Here is an 18,634-nt window from a genome sequence, read left to right as displayed (position 1 = left end):
AATTTCAGCTGTCCGAGAGTGAAAACATTAACACAGAAGACAGAGCCAGTAAACTCATATTTTTGGGTAAATTTCAGTAACTGGCTAGTAAGCGCACTGACTGGATGCCAGCAAAAAAAAAAAGAAATTCAGAAAATCTGAAAGAAAATTAATCACGAAAGGTGAGGAAAAGGTGTAAGCTCCAGCTTTAGTGCAAAACATGACTTCCAATAACCTACAAGAAAAAATAAGTCAAATGTACTAAAAGCTGATTAAAATTAATGAAACACCAAAGGAATATATCAACTCAATAACAAATAGGCTGGAAAAAATGGAAGAACCTTTAAACATATATTCAGATGAGGTGATAAAACTGCAAAAATCAGAGGCTGAAATGAAGAAAAGGTTGGCTGAATATGAGACTGCTCAAGATGAGATGTTTCAAAAAATAATAGAATTAGAGGAAAGAGCATGTGGGATAATCTGAGATTTTCTGCTGCACAGCAGAACCTGGAAGGAACAGAATGTATTAATTTTATGAATGCACAAATAAGCAACTGGACTGATATTCCACAGCACGAATTGTTAATTAAAAGGTCACATCATGTGTATGCTCCAAACCTTGCCATGAAAAATCATCCTAGATCTTTAATAGTGAAGATGCAATCCTACAAGCAGAAGGAGTTGATTTTGACAAAACCGTGGCAGAAGGACAAAGTACTAAAAGTGGGAGACAGTAGAGTGTTTGTGTAAAATGACTACTGACTGTATACCAGGGAGAACAGAAGTAAATTTACTCCACTAATCAGGGAATGTCGGGAAACATGCATGAGATCCAAGCTGCTGTAACCAGCTATTTTCAGAATAGTCTTTCCTGGGGGGACAAAATCATGGTTTGATGCAGAGTATGCTAAGGAGAAAATACAAATGTTTGTCCACCAAAAAGTGAGCTATGAAACACAAGGAGATTCTGCTAATTGTTCTTCTGGTAATAAAGATCATACAGAGGCTGTTTTTTTTTTCCAATGTTTCAACAGAAACTGCTTGAGAGACAGAAAAAAGCATAAGAGTTGACTTGAAGACCTGGGAGTACATTGGAAATGAAAAAGAGACTGGATTTGGAAGATGGAGATCAACAGTTATAAACCAGCAACTTGGAATTTGACAAATAAATGTTGGCTTACAAAGCATTAATTATATTTATGAAAGATGACAGGAGAAGAAAACTTGGAAATATCAGACTTTGACTTTGTGAAACTTGTAGAGGCTCTAAAGTATATGCCCTACTTTATGGCATTAATGCTTGGCAGAACATTTTGGAGAGGGGAACAGGAAAGAAAGTTAACTATAAGCAAAACAAATTTTTGTTCTTAACAGTAATATTTTTATAATGCATGCTATAAAGGAAAGTTTTCTCACTAATTTTCAAGTGTAAAGGGGACACTAAAGTAAAAAGGTGCTCCTGTTTTTTTTTCTTTCTTTTTTCTTTCGTTCTTTCTTTCTCCTTGTTCAGTTTTAATAACTGCGGGCACCACAGCATAAAAACAGAAGAAATGTCTGTTCAAAAGAGCATGATACAAGAAAAATTGATGAATGACTGGATTTAAGGCCTTTGGCTTGATATGGTAATAAGTTTTAAGAGAAAGCAAATAAAAGAATAAGAACATTGAATATAATAAAAAGTTTTCCTCTGGCAAATAAATGAGTTCTTGTAGAAGCAACTCTATATCTGGTTCTCATGTCTCCATGGAGACAATCTGATAAACAGCAAAAAACAGAATACTTTTCTTTCAATGGCTAGGATATAATGTTTTCTGAAAGAATTCAATTGTTTTCCCAATCTGGGAGAGTAATAAAGATAAGACAAGCCCAGGCAGGACTTAGTAGAAGCACAGGCTGTACCCTGCATCTTAGCATGGATAACATTCCTTTAAGGTTAATCCAAGTCTGTGAGTGTGGCTATCAGTCTGGGGCAATTTGCAGTGGTTAGCATTGCCGCCTCACAGCAAGAGGTTCTCCAGTTCGATTCTCGGCTGGGGTGCCTTCTGTGTGGAGTCTGCATGTCCTCCCTGTGGTCGCGTGGGTTTCCTCCAAGTGCTCCAGTTTCCTCCCACATCCCAAAGACATGCTGTAGGTGGATTGGACAGTCTAAATTGGCCCTAGGCGTGAGTGTGTGTGTGTGCCTTCTGTGGAAGGTTGGGCGCCGGGCTGGCAACTCAACACTGTAAAACTCCACTGCCAATCATGAGCAGACAGGTGATCCACTGTGGTGACCCATAACCGGGAAAAGCCAAAAGAAGAAGGAGAGTAAAATTTTAGTATTTCAAGATGTACATAGTTTTGTGTGTTAGTGCTAAGTTAACAGATTTGTAGGGGTGTGTTTTATTTTTGTTTCAGGGCTTCAATAAAACAAAACGTTTTGTAAGATGTGACACAGGCAACTGTATAAAAGATCAACCTGCCAAATATTAGTGTATGCATATAACACAAAAGCAGGCTTACAGTGGCATGTATTTATATTCCACCTAAACTGCTATAATGGAGCTTAAGAAAATTCTGGGAGAAATAATCAGCTTTCAGCAGGGAATATTACTTATAGGTGGGGAATGGAATTTGATTGGCAGCAGTGAAAATATATCTGGGAGGCATAGAAGGGAAAATATAACAAAAGAGGGTAGATTTTTGAAGAAATGTATGAAAATATTTGTCATGGAAGATGTGAATTCAATAGTAGGAGTTTAAACTGAATTTACATATTACTCCCCAACATTCACAAACTGGGCAAGGCTAGACAGAACCTATATTTCACAGGAACATGTGCATTTAATTGAAAGTTTTGATACACATCCAATAATTATTTCAGGTCACGTGCTAATAATAACTAAAATAAAAATTAGACATTGGTGCTTTCCCACCTATCTGCTGAAAAGAGAGGAATTTAAGGAATGGGTAGTGGAAATTTTTTGGGAGTTATTAGACAAGATTGAAATTTCTTCTGGAAATATAGCTAGGAAGTGGGACAACATTAAAGTGGAGTTTAAAAATAGGGTAGAAATAAAAGAGGGAGATATCGTTAAGAAGTAACAATAATTATTTAGAGGGAATGACAATGGTTAAAGTAATGCAGAATAGGGGGAATCTCACAGAACAAGAAGAGAAGCAATTGCAGAATGCTAAACAGAAAATAAGGGATTACATCGATACTCTGCATGAGTTTAGAAAGACTGCTGTTAAGCAACTGTTTTTTTGATAAAAACTTCAGACCACATAAATGCTTAGCACAATAACTCAGGCAACAAAGTAGAAAGGGTTGTAACCAAGTTTAGGGAGTCTGTAACAAGGAAGATAAGATTCTGTAGAGGTAATAGAAATAGTCTGGAAACTTTATGAAAGTCTGTATAAAGCAGAGAAATATGGAAATCAAGAAAAGTTACAAATGGAAATGTGTATGAAAGAATTATATGTGCCAAGTTGAGAGGTAGATGAGGCTCAATTACTAAGATGGGAGGAGATGAGATAAAATGGTGATGTATAACCAATCCACAGGAAAGTCCCCCGGAATAGATGATATTCCTATGGAAGTTTGGACACTACAAGGGGGAAAAAAGATAACAACCTGGAAGGTTTTGTTTAACAGTATTTTAAAAGGAGGAGAAGCACTAACATCATGGATGAAAGCGGTGGTGTCTGTAATACCTAATGATGGTAACGATCCATCAGATCCAGCTTCATACAGGCTGATTTCAATCCTAAACCATGATCACAAAACGTTTATGTCTATAATGGCCAAATGAATGGCAAAGGTGATGCCAAAATTGATAGATATGAATCAGTAAGGTTTTGTTGAGGGCAGGCAAACATCGGACAATGTTACCAGAACACTGATGATCCACAGGGAAGCAGAATGGAAGAAAATACATTGTTGTTGGGTCTTGATGCAGAAGAAGCAAAGCTGGGAGTTTATGAGCTGGTCAATGGAGGCATGTGTATTGCCTGATACAAATATATGGTTGATTAAGATAACATAAGTAGGGATCAGAGGTGAAAATTAAAGTGGATGGGTTCCTCTCTGATCATTTCTGTTTGAGCAGAGGAACCAGGTAGGGGTATCCTCCTTTCCCTTTATTTGCATTATATTTATGACCACTGGCAAAGAAGGGACCCAGAAATTCAAGGAAATAATTGGTATTTTAGTCAAGAAAAGCTGGCTCTGTTTGCAGATGATATTTTATACCTGATTAAGTCAGAAAAGGACATTTCAGTGCTGTGGAACATTTTGAGACAGTTCCAGATTTTTTCAGGAAACATAATCATTGAAGCTAATCAAAGGCAATCGCTGTAAATTATGTACCCACACACAAATTGGCTCAGCAATATCCATATTTATGGGGATATGATAAAATTAAATACTTGAGAGTAAGGATTAAAAAGGATTCTGGTGTGGCAGCTAAGGATTAAAAAGGATTCTGGTGTGGCAGCTAAGGATATGTGTGAAGAGGCTAAACAAAAGATACAAAAACTGAGAAATTGGAAACTGTTTTATGGATATGGATAGCAAGATACAAGCAGTTAAAATTTTTTTTAGTCCATTCAGTTTTATACACGTCAGGCATATTTTTATCAACCACAGGAGAAGTTGTGGATAGCAGTTAATAAAGAACTGAAGGATTTTATCTTGGAGGGGAAGACAGCAAGAGTCAAGTGGGATAAGCTGATTCTTCCAACTGTCCAAGGGGGTTTTGGATTACCCAATCTGAAGGGTATTTCAAAGTTACACAGTTAAGGCTCCTAGACATAGCACAAGCAGAAGCTTATAATTCAAAGCAGAAATGGATAATGATGAAATGGGAGGAGGGGGCAGCTCAAGAAATGAGGCGAGGCTGGGAATATGAATGCAGATCCTTAAGGAGAATAACAACAACCATACAGAATATTATACTTATAAAGTAGCAGAAAGAATTCTAAAACTAAGTCAACACAGGAATGGAGACAGGTGATTCTGCCAATAAGGATGACTGCAATTAGGGATACAGACAACAGGCAAGAAGGGGCTGGAATTTAATGAAGAAAACTGGCAAAAGAACCAAGGTACTGGGAACAAATAATTACAGAAAGAAAGGTAATAGACTGGGAAGAGGCCAAGAATTTATTTGGACTGTAGGCTAGAGATTGCCTTCCTTATCAAGGACTGACATCAGAGTAAAGGCAAAGAGAAAAAATATGGGTATCCTAAGCAAAAGACCAATACTGGTAAATTTTTAGTATAATATAAAACAGAAGCTGCTGTTAAAAAAGCAATAATTAGTAGGGCATTTACAACATTGTATGACAAGCATAAGCACCAATCAGAAGAGGCCAGAAAGTATTGGGAAGCGAGATTGGATAAGCAATTCACAAAGAAGCAATGGGGGAAATGTATGTATGCTCCCAAATTTTCAACAAAGTCTAGAAGATTTAAGATCTTTGCTTGGAAGTGTTAACATAGGTATTTTTATACCCCAAGTAGAGTCCAAAGGATGTTTCCTCACATATATTGCAAATGTTGGAGGTGTGATGGGGAAGAAAGAGATAATTGGGAACATATTTTCTGGGAGTGTAATCAGTTGGCAGACTTTAAAAATTCCCTGCAAACTACTGTATCATAAATACTGGGCAAGCAAAATTGGTATAACTAAGGACATTATTTTTTGAGCTATGATACAGAATCAGAACTGCCTAGACATAGCAAGGCCTTGCTGAGTCTAATTATTGTGGCTGCCAAAAAAGCAATTACTAAAAAATGGGAATCAAAGTCTAAACAAACTGTACTAGAAGTAGTGAATATAGTGTGAGAGATAAAACAACTGGAAAATGGATCTTTAGAAAAGGGTATGAGCAAATTACACAGAAAAAATGGGAATTGTGGTAACAATGCATGTAGAAGAGGAATGAGGTTTAAAAGAAGGCAGGATTTGAATGAGCTATGTAATGTTTGAATGGCAGTGACTAGACAGATTATAAGTGATGCATAATGTTTGCAACTAAAATTATGTCAATATTGTTTGTTTTCATTTATATACATGTATGACTGCCTATATCATAAGTGATAATTTAATAAAAATGTGTCTTATTAAAAAAATTATGCTAGGATAGGTTCCAGCTCTCCTATAACTATGAACTAGATAAAGTGGACAATCAGAGAAGGAATGAAATAAAGTAATTTACTAGCAAGACAACTCTGTGTCTCTGGCCATGGAATCAAGAGAGAAATTCTAAATATCTGGGCTAAAATATTCTAGAAAAAACAGACACATTTTGAGCACTTTTAACTGGCTTAGTGCAGCAGCACATTTTGAGCACTTTTAACTGGCGTAGTGCAGCAGCACATTTGGGGCACTTTTAACTGGCTTAGTGCAGCAGCACATTTTGAGCACATTTGGGGCACTTTTAACTGGCTTAGTGCAGCAGCACATTGGGGGCACTTTTTAGCATGCTGCCTCTCACATACAGAATGCAGTATACAAATAAGCATACATTAAGAGGGCTGAAGACTTTAACCATTGGCTATTCACATGGACAAACATTTCTACTTATAATTTATTTTATTTTTTTGCAGTTTTTGAAGAAATTTCACAAGCAGAACTGTTTAAAACATCCATAAAAGTACACAATGTGTTTAAAACATCCATAAAAGTACACAATGGTGTGAGAAACACAACTTTTGTTACTTATGTTAGTGTGCTGTTACTTGTACTTTGTGGGTAGTAAACTAATGGCTTTATAATGATACAAGACCAAAAAAGGAAAAGGCCAGTAGGATGTACGGCCACATTTACGTTCAATGCGGTTTACGAAAGTGAAAAAGTCCATAAGTAGGACACAATTCTTCTGTAAAAAAAATCAATATTCCCCCGAGAACAATAATTCAAATAAGATTTTCTAACATGTAAAAAAAAAGTTACCATTCATTTCTACTGTATTTTTACTATACTCACAGAAAGGTTGTGACCAACAAATATATTCTCATTAGGTTGAACTATAGCAATCGTCTTTCTTTAAAATTGAAAGAATTAAATTAGATCTGTGAGGCTGTTCACTAAATCACAGCTTTATATTCCCTGTATACATAATTTAAGATCAACTTACATCATCTCTGTCATCTACTGACGCTCCCAAGTCAAGGAGGAATTGTACAATCTCTGTACGCCCTGCTGAACAAGACCAGTGGAGTGCTGTTCTGTCATCCTAAAAAAAAAAAAAAACATTTTTTCATAATTTTATTTTTTTTAATGTTTCTTCTTGCTTAACCAAATGGCTACTGCCAGGATCATGGTTTATGTAACAAAACCATTTCAGTTCAGTCTACAAATATTACTATAACAAGAGAAAAAAGCCTACAGTCCACCATCCACCTAAGAGTTGCAACCCCTACCTCTTTGTTTCTCTTTCTCCATCCATCCCAGATACCACTGAATCCCTCTGCTTAGCGACACTTCACATCTCCTTCCAGCAAAACATTCCGGTGCATATCAAAGACCCTCTCAGTTTCCTTCTCTACTACACAGTGCACATGCTCAGTCCTTGATGTTTGATACTGTATTCCCTGTTCTCTTAATTATTTTGCTAACTCCCTACTGTATGCATGCTACCAGCCCAATGCTCTCCTAGTATGATCTTCAGAACTATAAAGTTATTCCAGATGTGGCCCAAATTTGCATAGTAAAATGGAAGCATTGCACTGAACTCTTGAGCTCACCCTGCTTAGTATTCTCCTCAGTATACTGCCAATTTTCATTAAAACCTTCTCACAGTGAGCTGCACTTTTAGCAAGGAGGTAAAAACTCCCAAATGCTTCTCATCCTTTGCTCACCATAAGACCATAATCTGTAAATTACTCCTGGATTATTTCTGCCAAAGTACGTAACGCTGCACTTTGTTCCTTGCATTAACCCATACCTGTTATCTGCCTACTTTGCAAGTGCAAACTGATTTCCCTGGGGATTAACTCTTTACTTCCCACCAGTCACCACAGCTACAGTCCTGTTGTTGTCAAAGAACAAGCTGATCTTACTGTTCATTGTCATTTCAGTACTTGAACCTAAACGCTTCACAAAAGGAGTTAATAAGAAGTAAGTTAAACAATAACATAAATAATAAAATCAATAAATGGAATGTAACTAAAACATTGTTAAATTACAAATACAAGTTATCTACATGACTGAGTATGCAAATTAGCTTTCTCCTTTTTTAATTTCTCTAAGTCTTTTCGGTTTCTAATACCAAAAAACATTTCCAATTCTGCTAGGTACACTGGTGCAGGACTGGGAAAAATGACAGAGTAGAATCCTCAAGACACGGAAACATTCCTACATTGTAGCTAGGCAGGCCCAGCGGGAAGAACCCCCCCCCCCACACACACACACACACACACACACACACACATTGTAGAAGGAAGTAGTAGTCCACAAAAATCATAAAAACTGATAGGCCAAAAAAAAAGTCATAATGACGATAGAGTGGACTACTGAGGATAAGAAAGAAATGATACATTGTTACTATTATGCAAGAAGTTCAGAATTTCTAGAAAGAAGATATACAAAAAGATTAAGGCAAATTAGAGGAAAGAAAAATAATGTACTTGCACAAGAAAAACTGTCAGAAGCTTCAAATAAAAATTTGCATTCATTAATACAACAGATTTATGAAAAACATTATATTGACCAAGAAACCTTTGGCTATTTGGTAAAATAAGTGACTGATGAATAGCAAAAATATAAAGAACAAAATCTAGAGATTTTTGAAAAAAGAAATATGGACATGAGAAAGAAAGAGAGATCTGAGATCTGATATGATGCAATATTTATGGAAAGGAGAAAGCCAAATTAACCAATACAAAAAAGCAGTCCCAAAGATATTCAAACAGAAATACATGTAAATGCATCCAGATATGGAAAATTACACAATACAAAAATATGATCACAAAAAGGGAACAAAGAAGAGAAGATTAGTAAAATAAAAATTAGTTGAAGTTATGGAATACCTAAAATAATTTGAGGATTTAGTCTAGAAAGTCTAACATGGGTTACACCACAGTATGATGGAACAACGAGTCCCCCATGTAAGGAGAAACAAGAGGAGTAGGAAACATTTGAAGAAGAAATATGGACATGGGAAAGAAAAAGAGATTTAATGCGGTGCAGTGCTTATCCAAAGAAGAAATAAAAACTAATCAAAACAAAAACAGCAGCACCAAAGATATTTGAAGAGAAATACAGCAAAAGGCATCCGGATATAGAACATTTTACAATACAAAAAAATAAGAAAACAAAGAGGAAAACTAGAAAAGAGGATTAGTAATGGAGATGGTAAAGAAATAGAAATCAAGGTTATAGATTATTTGCGAAGTGATGGCCTTAGTGTAGAAAATCTAACTCTGATAACATCTCAGCAGGATAGAGCAATGGATCCCCAAATTAAGGAGAAACCAGTGAAGTGAGAAACATATAAGCTGCCATATGAAGATACTTTAGAGCCTTCCAAGGGAAACTAGTACAAAAGTTTAGTTGGAGTTGCACCGTAAGGGAAGGAACAGGAAACTGTGGCAACTCTGACGCAATCAATGTAGCAGAGTGATAAGCCAGTGAGTTCCCATATGAAAGAGCAATGGGTGACACAAAATGAAACTGAAGAGAATGTGGCATAGGAAGAAGTTTTGGAACTTTTTATAGAATGCCATCAGGAGAACAAGCAATGTGCCCTCAGTTTAGAAGAAACTGAGCTAAGAGAAGAGTTGTTTGATTTAATAGAGATGGGTAGACATATTAAATAAAAGAGATAGACTACCGAAAGTCAATAAAACCCCAAAAGTTAGAAGTTTGATAAAACAAATGAACACAGTAATTAGGACTGTTCATAGAGATTTGTGTCATATAACAGAAGTAAATAGGATACATTACTGGCAGCTAAATTAATAATAGTCTTATCACAAAAACACAAGGCAGTAAGAGTAAGGAAGGGGATAAATGAAATGTCATCATGGAGGTACTAACAGAGAAAACTATAAAACAATTAAGATGAAAAGTGTCACTGTTAGAGTAAGAAGAGGGAACAGATCAACAAAAATACTCAGAACGATAGACGTGATAAAAGCAATGCACAGTGTCAGAACAGATCAGGCTCTGTCATGCTCTATCACAAATAATAAAATAAAATATGAGCACAGGCAGAAAAACGTACTGCAGATAAATATAAGGAAAGTACAAATAAGCAATTTATTGTTGACCCAAAACTGTTTTATAGGGGAATGGGAAACAAGGTAAAAGGAACTGAACCACCACCAAAAAAAGAAGAAATAGATACATTTTGTAGAAATATCTATGAAGATCCTGTGAAGCGTAACAAAGCTTTCAGTATAACAGAACTAATTAAAAGCAAGTTCAAATCAATGTGATTTTAGAGAACATTTGTTTGTCACATCAATGCTACAAAGATGTTTCTTAAACTTTGAGCAGCCTGGAGCACAACAGATTAATGACTTTATTCTAGAACTATAGGTTTTCGAAATCTGGCAGAGGAACTTTTCCTCAAACCAAACAAAAGTCCTTGGATATCCACTAACTATTAAAAATGTATGTTTGGCCTCCACAAAAACATGTAAATGAGGCACATGCATTACATACTCAAGATCTGGTGGATTACTTTATTTATTCACTACTAATTTGCAGTTAGCTGCACATATTCATTAATATTTACCCTTCCTCATTTAGCCATATCCCACATCCCACAATAATACATACAGAATAGCTAATATTTTAATTAAGTACTGAAGATCTTCTGACTTGCTTGAAATTCACATGAAAAAAAACTCAAACTTTTTCAGGGAGACTGGCCTCACTTTATCAGATATACTGCTATAAACAACCCCTAAACCCTATGCTTCTCTTCCCCATCAGAAAACTGGACTGAGACACACTGACTAGTTTTCCACTATCAGAAGCCAGACTACAGACAGTGCACCAGATAATATTCACAATAAAGTCCGTCAGCTGGTTCCAGAATGCTGTTTCCAAATCCTTTTGTGAAATTACGTACAACAGACAGGCTTGTGAGTGCATTATTCAAAGATCCCACCTTGTAAAATGGCAGAACTGTTATATGAAAACTATACTTTCTTGATAGAATGTAACAGTAAACTTAGTCAGCCTTCCCTTTAAATGCATTTAATGCCCCACTTTCCCATCTGGTCCTTCCCACTCTCTATTTTGCCTCCCTCCCCCTATCTTGTTGACACGATCTTGTGCTGAGAAAAGCTTGAGCTATAGCTTGTGGTCATATAATTTTCTCTCTAACTTGCACAATTTACTGGTAACTTACATCTAGACTCATTCCAGAAGCCTGATCTCCTTTTCTGTGTGAGGCTTCCACAGCTGTGTGGAGCGACCAGTGTGCAGTAAAACAGAAACATTAACTCTTTCCTTTTGGAGTCTATGCCCATGCACTCAGCATTCTGTTTGCTGCTACCATTATCCTCTTATTCTGCTTCTGTTGGGCCAGTACAGGTAGGCTCAACAGACCAAGGTCCTTTTCTTTCTGTACTGGTATCATCCTCCAGGTGATACATCGCGCAAAGGTTGTTGCAGCCCACATGCTGTATTTTACATGTGTCTGCCATTCTCCTGCTCATTTGGTCATCCTTTCTGAATCTTTTCTTATACTCTCTCATCTCCATCTTCCACTGCCACACCTATCTCCCTGTCATCAGGGAATAATTCTGTTCTCTGTCTGCCCTTAGATACTTGAAATAAACAGCTTGAAGAGTACTGAGCCCAGGAATGACAACTGCAGTATTCCGCTAGTCGCATTCCTTATTCTTCACATTGTCCATTTCCCCATAATCCTCTGTGGCTAGCTTTCAAATATGGAGCCATCCAGCTCCTCTGTACTGGATCCTACCCCCAAACCCTGCAGCTTTCTGGTCAACCATCTGTGTGGGACACAGCCAGATGCCTCAGTTAAATCCTGGTAAATCATGTCAACCAATACTCTCCCCATGTCACAAAACTTGATATAGTTTGAATGACATCTCTTTCAGGGAATTAACTTGTGATGGCTGGTGTCACAAAAATGCTGTCTCCAAAAAACAGCTAGCCTTCCACTCAGGACTCATCATCATCAACCCCCTTTTTCCCACTTTTTACATGAGGTCAAGGTGTTGTGTCACTTGTTGCCCTCTCTCCTTATTCAATGCCACTCTCCTGCCATCTTTGACACTCATAGCTGACTATCACAGGTCTTCTTTCACACAATCCATCCACCTCTTTGCCAGATGTCCTAATTTTCTCTTGCCTTTTTCCTGTCTGTCCTAAATCTTCTTTGCTGGATTGCTGCCTTCCTTAATGCACATGTGCCTGAACCATCATAATATATTTTCTTTGACTTTTTCTGCAACTGGAGTTACTTTGGCTGCTGCTCTGATGTCCTCATTTCTTGTCTGTCCCATAGTGTCCATCCTACAACCCATCTAAGGCACTTCATCTCCATCACCTCTAGCTTCCTCTACTACTCTGCCTTTACTGCCCAGGTTTCTGTACCATACAGTAGCATTGGTCACACCACTGTTTGTGCACCTACCTTACTTTTCAGCTTCTTTAGTATTCTTCTGTCATACACTACAACTGACACTCTATGCCAGTTGGCTGCAGTCCCTCTGATTCTAGCTTAGATCTCCTCATTCAGACTTCCCTTTTCCTCCACCATCCTCTCAGATACTTGAAGCTGTTAATCTGTTCCAGTTTTCCCTTCTGTCTCGAGTTTCAGCTTCTTCTGATCTCCCCCTTTTGTTGCCATTACAACTGTCTTATCTATATTCAGTTTCATCCATTCTGGCTTCAGTATTGCATTCCATTCCCTTACCCTTTGCTGATATTCTTGCTCAGAGTCTGCCTGTAATGCTACATCATCTGCTTATAGCAACTTTGTTGACCTGAGTCATTCGACCTGTTTGCTAATGCAGTCAATCACCAGTATGAAAGTCAGTTGGCTCAGAGGTGAACCCTAATGCACACCCACTCCCACTGTAAATCCCTCTGTAAGACTAAACACTGCTCGGACTCGAGTCATTGTGTCCTTGTAAACATATTGCACTAATTCTACCAATACTGCTGGGACTTTGAACCACTGCAGGACTGCTCAAATCAGCTTTTTTGGTACCTTGTCATATGCTTTTTCAAAGTCTAGGAATGCCCAGTTGGACTCTTTCCTCATTTCTACCTTCTTCTCAAGTATTTGTCTCACTGCAAACATCTAGTCAGTCGTGCTACATCTTGATCTGAATCCAAACTGCTAATCTCCCATCTTACTTTCTACTACTCTGTGTATTTGTTTATCAGTCACCCTCTCCAGAGCTTTCATACAGTGTGATAGGAGTCTGATACCTCTATAGTGCTGACAGTTGTAAATACCCCCGTTGTTCTTGAACACTGGCACTACTATGCTTATTTTCTAATTATCTGGGATATGTCTTTCTCTCCATACTGCTAGGAGTACCCTCATGAGCCATTTCTCCCCTATTTCACCCAACATCTTGATCATGTCTGCTGTGACCTCATCTGAGCCTACTGCTTTTCCTGACTTCATTTTCCTTAATGCTGTTCTTACTTCCTCTAGGGTGGGCTCCAACTCTTCTCTCATCATAGGCTGTGTCTGAGGCAGTACAGCTTCTCTGAGGTTTTCTTCATTCAGATGCAGCTGGAAGCACTCCTTCCATCTACCTTTGATGTCCTGTGGACTGGTGAGCAGGTTGTTGCTGGCATCCCTTATGAAGAGTGTCTGACTATCTTTCTTTATATTTCTGTCTTTGCCTTGCAACTTGATAAGATTTTCTCTGTGTCATCCACTTAATCACTTTCAAGATGTAGGTAGTGTCTCTGATGTGTTGTTCTTTGCTACTGCAACATCTCTCTTAGCCTCTTTATTAGCCAACCAGTATTCCTTCCTCGCCTGGCCTGTCTTTCCTATATCCCACTTTTTCCTGCACTCCTCCTTTCTTTTGATGACTTCCTAGACTTCTATATTCCACTACCAGCTTTCCTTATGTACATCATTTCTATACCTGGCTTGGCTACGTATCTGTTCTATAGCACTTGCACATGCTGTTTTGAAGTGCTACTATTCTTCTTCAATTCCACCCATCTCCTCTTCTTCTAGAAGTGCTAGAATCCTGAACAATTCCTTGAACTGTTGTGCTTTCTCTCCAGTCAACTTCTAGGTCTTCAGCCTGGTCTCTGTTAACCTTAGAGGCTTCTTTGACCACTGCTTGTAGCTAACTTGAAGCAACCAATGGGTTATGCTGTGGGCTGACTGTTTCACTGGGGATGGTTTTGCATTTGCTGATTCTACCCAGTGCCTTTTCCTTACTACAAAGAAGCCTACCCAAGTTGCATGTTGCCCACTTTTCTATGTGATCTTGTGAGTGTCTCTCTTTCTGAACAATGTGTTGGCTACCATCAAGTCTAGAATGGCCTCTCCTTCTTTATTCCTGTTGTCCCACCCATGTGGACCCAAGCAGAACTCATATTCTATGTTTTTTTAACTTCTCCAGGTCTTTTGGGTTTCTAATACCATGACGGGAATGGACCCCATTCCTAAGTCAAAGTACGATTAATGTTCATGAAATTAGTATTGTTTCACTCTTTGACATTAGCCAAAAGTACTCTTCGGAGCACCCACAATGTGCCCAGTAATGACTCCTGCAATTCGTACGGTGTTACATGAATTAGTAACATATCTAAATATGATTGTAAATTCTTTTTTATAAGACCATTTGCTCCTACTGCTATTGGAATTGTCTTGGTATCTTTCTTCCACGTGGCTCTCGAGTCTGCCTGCAGATCCAGGTATTTTATGACTTTGCGTCTCTCTGTACGCAAGACACTGTAGTCACTGGGGGTGGCGATTTCAATGATCAATGCTAATTTTGTCTTCTTTTCTTAGACCACTATATCCGGTTTTCTAGCATCTATCTTTTGAACTGCTGGTATTGGGTGATCCCATGTGATATAAACTTCATAATTTTCTATGATTCTCTGTGGCTCTGTTTCTCCCGACATGTGCATTCAGGTCACCCATTATCAACACCAATTCTTGTTGTCCAGTTTTATCTAGCAGGTTCTGCAGCTGTTGTCTGAATGTACTCTTTTCCTCACTATAACCACTCTGCTGTGGGGAACAGGCTGAAATTATGAATATTGTTCTATCATTACACTGGAGTCTGATTGCCATGGGTCTGTCACTAATTCTGATGACACCACTCATGGTCTTCTGAAGCCTCTCCCTCACCACAATTCCCACACTACTTCTAGCCTGTCTTCCTCCTGAGTAGTAGACTCTAGATCCCTAGCCAAGTGGCTTTGCTGCACTGCCCTTCCACCTTGTCTCCTGGATACATAGGATGTCCAGACTCCTCCTTACCATCATGTCATCCACTTCTAAGCCTCCTCTTGTCAGTGAACCTACACTGTGTGTGGCAAGTCTCACTTCATGTTTGACAGGTTCATTGATTTTACATCCAACTTTCACTCAACAGAGCTTTCTTAGGTAACCCAAGTTGGCAACTGCACACCAGAAGACCAGCAGGTTACTGACCCAGGGCTGCAGGGCTTTATGGCTGGCACACACTGGCCAAAAGGGGTACATACCCCCTTTCACTGTTAGCATGGGGTCCCTGGCATAGGTTGGAGTAGACCAGGTCCTCAACCCATTTATCACCAGCAAATACCCACTTTGTGGACATTAGTCATCATGAACAGATCACCTACATGCATATTTTTACACCATTCAGTGGCTAGACCTGCCATGGCACACAATCTGTGACCCTTGTTCTATTATCTTGAGGATACTGCGCACCGCAGTAGATGCCTAAAGTGGTTGGGCATCCACTGCGGTGCACAGTACATACTCATGGTAGTTGGTTTATACAACTCTTTCCCCTACAGTGTACCATCTAGCATCTGTGCCACAGCCCACAGCTCCATTATTAGATGAGTTTGATATAGAAACACACAGCTTGTTTTTTGGAGGGAGGAGAATCCATAGGGACACAGGGAGAACATGCAAACTCCAAACAGGCATTGGTCAGAGGTCAGGACTGAACCTCAGGACTCTATCCATGATTTTCCCTGCCACTGCTGTTAAGCTAACTGGCTGACCCTCTTCAGTTTTAGACATATTTCACCCATTACAATTTAGTTTATAAATATGATCATTAAGATATATCCCCCAACCTAGCATTAAGCACTTTTGTCCATTTTAGGCTAAGACTGAATGTGTCCTTGGCACTCAGCTGGTCCCTCTTCTAGGTCACACTGAATCCCATGTTCTGTCCTGTCCTAAGCTCTTCTCTCGTCTTCAATGTTATAGCCAGTGATAATATTGGCTCTTAAAAACTTTACTCCTGACAGGACAGGAAACACTTCTGAGACTACCAAAGTCATCTCTTGGCATCTCTCTGATTCCTCACAGGTCCTGCTTGCTACCATGTTGGCACTATTCTTTGACATGTCTTTGTCTACCTTCACTGCAACATGGATCCACCCCTTGCACTCAGTAACTACCGTAGTAACCTCCAGCCATTACCAAGCCTAAGCCCAGACTGGTTTCAATGAAATCTAGTCTCTCCTTTCTTCCTTGCCAAGACTCTTAATCCATTTGCTTACTGAATCTCCAGTCCTCAAAGCCCTTTTTCTTGCTAACATGCCTTTTCATATTTTGACATCATGTGCCATACTACTACCCTACTATCTGTAAAATTTCCCTTTTATCAACAACTTTTCCCCTAAACTTCCACAACCGTCACTTATTTTTCACAGTCTATACTGGTTGCCTCTCTCCCTGCAATACACATGATTGCCCTCTTATCCTCTTTCTAAAAGTCTTTTTTTCTTTCCCTTTCAGCCTCTACTCTCTCCCAAGTGGCTGACAGACTTCCATCACAAATCCTTGAACTGTTAACACCTGAATAGCCACCTCTAATTCGGTTTCCTTCATCAGTTATCCCTGCTACCTTCAGCTGTTCTTTAATCCTGACTTTCTTCTCCTTATTGTCCTTTTTGAGGATGCACCTCTCACTTTCTCCCTTTGCCTAATGTTGAATGATTCTCATTCACTGATCCAAGTTATGGTCGAATATGGATAAGGACATGCTTTGCTTCACATGGTTGGGAAGGCTGTTTTAGAAAGGGGTGATCTTTGAGACACATCTCTTTTCCTCCAACATGTCCCGTTTATGTCACAAATGAGGTTTTGTTCCTTAGTGTGAAGTCCCCACTCTAGGCCAGTAATCAAGGAGCCTGAATCCTCACCACTAGCACTGGAAGGGGAAGTTCACTTGGAACAAAAATGGATACACCCAGTATTTCCAGATGCAGCTCTCTGCATCAAGCACAATTTCCCTTAAGGGCACACAAGAAACACACTCAGTCCGGGGTCTGGGTTTCTCTATCTGTCTTCCGCCAGGCCCCCAATCAGACTCCCCATAGGCACAGCTATAGAGTTGAAACCTCAGCTGAGTGTCCAAGCCAAGTTCTCCACCACTCTCTCTGTGAAATCAGTGCTTTGTGCCCCTACTCCAAGCTGCTGACACACAGTCTTTGAGATTTGTTTTTCACACACACACACACACACACACACACACACACACACACACACACACACACACCTGGGAAAGGATGTTACAGATTTACTGGCTATGCTCCCCTTTTGCCTAGACTATAGGGTAGTTACACTGCTACCAGACACTCCAAAGTCAGCTATTCTAAGGCTCTTACAAGGGTACTCAATCATACTGAATGAAATTAATATTAATACAGATGGTAGTGTTTGGCCAATGAGGTAAGGCTTACAGGAGTGGCCAGAGCTGTCACCAAATATATATAAGCACTCTCAGAAATTAAAATATTCTCTTAAAAGTCCAGCCACAATGACAAGTTTGGATGGTGCAGTGGTGCAGCAGTAGCGTTGTCACCTCACAGCAAGAGGTTCTCCAGTTCGACTCTCAGCTGTAGTGCCTTCTGTGTGGAGTTTGCATGCCCACCCTGTGTTCATGTGGGTTTCTTATGGGTGCTCCGGTTCCCTGCATGCCCACCCTGTGTTCATGTGGGTTTCTTATGGGTGCTCCGGTTCCCTCCCACATTTCAAAGACATGTGTCTAGAATGTTTCTCCCCTACCCTCCACTGAAAATTGGCTTTGTTCCAAGTCAGACTTTCCTGGTAAACAAATGTTAAATAAAAAAATAAATAAGTTTAAATATATTAAATAATAAATAATAAAAGAACATGAAAATACTAAATATCTATTTACAGTAAACACCAGAGTTTTAGTCACTGGAAGTATTGCAATACTAAAGATGAACAGATTCACACAGATACAGAAAAACAGTACTTAATTAATCTCACTGTATTTTCCTGATTGAACTAAAGAATTTGGTGATCACTTACTAGAAAAAGGCAAGATGAGGTAGTTGAGAGGTCCTTCTTTCTCAGGTTCCAAAAATAGAGTGCCCTGAGACTTCAGTCTCACCTAGTATTAAACATTATTTTAGTAATGGATTACAGAAGGATATCACATACATCTGGTCATCTGACTTCTGGTTCCCATGCAACTCACCATTGCTGGAAACTA

At 38.9% G+C, this 18,634-nt stretch overlaps 1 protein-coding gene across 1 annotated transcript in view; it reads right to left on the bottom strand.

Annotated features, from left to right (window-relative positions):
• The window catches only part of PSMD10 (proteasome 26S subunit, non-ATPase 10), a 56,189-nt gene that overhangs the window by 19,355 nt on the left and 18,200 nt on the right, over nt 1-18,634 (bottom strand). The window contains exon 2 of the mRNA XM_044057210.1: nt 7,105-7,203. Coding sequence (XP_043913145.1) covers nt 7,105-7,203 — 99 coding nt within the window. The remainder of the gene's footprint in view (nt 1-7,104; nt 7,204-18,634) is intronic.

Source organism: Protopterus annectens, chromosome 15.part0, assembly GCF_019279795.1.
Source record: "Protopterus annectens isolate FY-2018-M chromosome 15.part0, PAN1.0, whole genome shotgun sequence".
In the NCBI taxonomy this organism is placed as follows: domain Eukaryota; kingdom Metazoa; phylum Chordata; order Ceratodontiformes; family Protopteridae; genus Protopterus; species Protopterus annectens.
Note: the sequence above shows the minus strand (reverse complement) of the source record. Positions and strands in the feature narration are given on the sequence as shown.